The sequence below is a fragment of the Rhagoletis zephyria genome, unplaced genomic scaffold (genome assembly GCF_001687245.7).
Source record: "Rhagoletis zephyria isolate East Lansing unplaced genomic scaffold, Rhagoletis_zephyria_1.1 Rzeph_scaffold_01289, whole genome shotgun sequence".
Lineage (NCBI taxonomy): Eukaryota > Metazoa > Arthropoda > Insecta > Diptera > Tephritidae > Rhagoletis > Rhagoletis zephyria.
In genome coordinates, this window is record NW_016158373.1 from 96,797 (window position 1) to 100,521 (window position 3,725).

A 3,725-nucleotide genomic window follows, 5' to 3' on the forward strand; every position below is an offset into this window, starting at 1 on the left:
CGCAAGCTACTTGTAGAAAAACTCGAGCAAAGCTGAAACTGTCAGCGCATATCAAATAAACTCTAAAACTTACTTGTAGAACACGTATGTGTAACTCGAAGTGACTTCGAATAGCTTGTGGAACAAACCTATTTATGGAGTTAGCAGCTTTTCATTGAAAAAAAAAACAATGTCAACCCCAGATTTTACTTTCAATTATTTTTAGCGATTTTCATTTTTTTGCACCATCGTGTTGATTTGACTGCAGTTTTTGCGGCGGCGGCGACGATATGTACACTCTTCGAAAGAATATCAGCCAATTCATTTTTGGTATTTGTGGTCTAATAAATAGTTGTACATATTGAGCTTGCCAAGCTTGTGTGGCTAATGACGAACCGCTCCCGCTCTAAGGCAAGTAGGCACTTGCAATAAGGAAATCTTACTGGCTAAAAGCATAAACAGACGGCAGCATTGATCCGGATCAACTCGGGAATTAACTGCAGTTGATCCGGATTAAGCCCGAGTTGATCCGGAATAACGCAGCCGTTTGTTTAAGCTTTTACACTTCTTTGTTTTCACATCATAAATAAAAAAAATGTCCATAAATCAATGTATATCATGAAAAACTGGCACACATTTCTAAATTAAGTTGAAATATTTAATGCAAAAATACAAAGCATCACATTCTTTCATTTATTAAACTGCATATTATAGAAATTTACTATACGTGCAATTGTGATGAGATCTCCACATTGATTTACACTTACTACAGATTTGCGTTTAATGTGATCACAGAATTGATCCTTTGTATTTTATTTTTTCTTACGGAACATAATATTCGTATTATGTATGCATGTGTATAATGACCACCGGTAACACCAGTAGTTAATATATATGTATGTATGTACATGTTCATGTGTAGTACACATTTAGAATCATGCCCATTTTTCATTTATTATACAAATTATTAGCACAATAAAATCAAAAGCAAGATCTTTAATAGCGCAACAAAATATCTAATAGTACATACATATGTACACACATATGTACATATGTAAAACTAAAATATAATCAACATTAGTTAAGTAACCAAGAAGGTAGAGAGTTGTCTAATTCTAGGACGTATATGTACATAAAAAAAGACTTAATGAAATAAGTACAAACCCATTAACATTTATGCTTTTGTTAAACTTGAGGTTAAGTTGACAACTAGGGTACTTCTCAAATCTCGAACGTTGTTTCTCAACTATAGCTCAACTAGAGAATCATATCATCCGCAACGAAAAGGGAATTTTTTTATATGGAAATAATTAAATTTCTAAACTTGAGAAATATATAGTTATCAACTTGGTCTCCAACGTGGTTCTCTAATTGATGTCAAATGCGTCGGTGTTGCAAATCCATACTTAAATAAAAATTAAATACTTATGCATGTAGTTTTTGATTTTAATATGAAGCGCCATGACTGAATTTGTTATCGGGTCAAGTGAGAGACTGAAGTCAAGTTAAAGGAAATATGCATTCCGGACATTCTTAAAATTTCTTTTGTTTAAACTACCGCGAAAATTAGATGGGACTACATTTCCTGATATGAATAGCATTGACAAAGATTAGTTGAAATAATTGTAGGCATAAAGAGTCAAGTCGTTTACTCGGTGTGATTTTGGGTACGTTAATTATTCAAACGGATATGTGGTTGCCTTATTCGTCATAGAACGAAAAAGGGGTATATAGTTTCTAGCTTTGAGATATTCAGATATTTCGCAGCCGAGTAGGCGCGCTTTCCATGCGGGAATATGTACATATGTTCATATTCCTCAGTAAAATGGCATCGCATACTACCTACACCTTTTCCAATAGTTTTTCAAGAAAACAAAAGCTCCGAAAACCAAAAATGAAAATCCGAAAACCGCTGTATGCTTTTCCATGTATGCACATAGAAACTATGCTGATAAAATTGTAATTTTTCAGACTTATGTAGATATTTTATGAAATACGACCGTCAGTTACATTAAAATTACTTAAGACTCGTAGATATAAAACATACATACCTACATATATAAGTACACATACATATATGGTCCATTTACCTAAACTGGCAACAAAAAAAAATGTGTGGGATGATAGTCGTTAAAGCAGCGAATATGCATTCCAATTATCTGCATTGAGTGTCAATTGAAACCTTGGAATGCATCTCCTGAAAAATTGTGTGTTTTGGGTTAATACAGTCCTTCAGTTAATATGCGATATGAGAAAAGTAAAAACTGATACGCTGTGTTATTTAAGTTCAAGCAAGATATCTAACAGTGTTGGTGTGAAGTACGTAATAATGCAATCAGCTCCAGCTCGACGAAAACCTTTCATTGTCTCCATTAAGGCATCCTTTAGATCAAAGGCACCATTTTTGGCAGCAAAATAAAGCATCGAATACTCTCCGCTCACTTGATACACATATAAGGGATGACTTGGATAGGTATCCTTTGTCTGACGCAATATATCCAGATATGGCATGCCTGGCTTCACCATAAGCATATCTGCTCCTTCCACCACGTCTCTGTGAACAGCTCTGATTGCTAGGCCCTTTGATCCACTAGGGAGCTGGTAGCAACGCCGATCCCCGAAAGCTGGTGCAGATTTAGCAGCATCGCGAAAGGGGCCATAAAAATTCGATGCGAATTTAGCCGAATATGACAGCAAAGATACACGATTTTCTAAATTTGCTGCTATCAGTGCTTCTTTGATAGCGCGAATTCGATTATCCATCATATCCGAAGGAGCAACAATGTGCGCACCCGCTTTGCCATATGCAACGGCTACTTCTGCCAAACGTTCAATGCTTTGAGAGTTCAAAAGCCCATTTTCTCCAAGAATTCCGCAATGTCCGTGCTTCATGTAAGGACAGAGACAAACATCGCAAGCAATTAAAAGTGTGGGAAACCACTGTCTCAAACGAGGTAGTGCCCGTACAACTGGATTTATATCTGAGTCAGCATTGGTAGCTCGGTCATCTTTTAAATGGGAATCCACAACTCCAAACAGGAGAATCGAAGAAAGACCCTTTGGTATAAGTGGTTCCATAAATTTTCGCAGCTGATTGGCACCCATACGCGATTGACCCGGCATGCTGTTTATAGGCTCGACTGCGTCATCATCTCCAATTACAAAAATTGGATACATTAAATTGTGGGGCGTTATTTCACAACCTGATTCCTGTAGCATACGCAAGGTGGGATGATGAATACCACTATGTAATTTTCTTTCCATTTCGTCTTATATTTTTATTGTTTCACTACGATCAACTTTACACTCTAAAAAGCTATTCGCGTTTGCCCTAATGATTACCTAAGTACCGCTGATGTTTTATATTGCGTGCACCATACTCCAACAATGAGTTTGCATTTGAATGGATGAGTGCGTGACTTTTCGAACCGAATATACATAACGTCGCTATAAGCAGCCCAAATCGGCCCGCTTTTGCTTGTGTGAAATTCATTGGATATGAGGAAGTAATAGCAATGTACATAATACATCGATTTTCAAAATATCGATATCTAGCCTGCTGGCATGTGGAAGAGAGGGGGTGAGAAGAAACGGAACGAGTCACATGCATCTGTACCGTCAAGTCGTGTCAACTTTTTCTTGCTTTGCTTTTGACATTTTCGTTTTTTCCCATTTAAAGAACCAAAAACTTGAATTCAACAGAATTGAAGCGTGTAAAGCAAATAGAAAACACAAAAGAGAATGGG

At 36.6% G+C, this 3,725-nt stretch overlaps 1 protein-coding gene across 1 annotated transcript; it reads right to left on the reverse strand.

The window, feature by feature from the left end:
- Positions 1–247: 247 nt before the first annotated feature.
- On the reverse strand, positions 248–3,473 carry Pbgs (Porphobilinogen synthase). Its single transcript, XM_017616875.1, has one exon. The coding sequence runs from the start codon at positions 3,241–3,243 to the stop codon at positions 2,257–2,259; it is 987 nt and encodes a 328-aa protein (XP_017472364.1). The 5' UTR covers positions 3,244–3,473; the 3' UTR covers positions 248–2,256.
- Positions 3,474–3,725: the final 252 nt, after the last annotated feature.

Bases quoted from the DNA above. Each gene is read 5' to 3' on its own strand.
- Pbgs (XM_017616875.1), bottom strand. From the start codon at position 3,243: ATGGAAAGAAAATTACATAGTGGTATTCATCATCCCACCTTGCGTATG.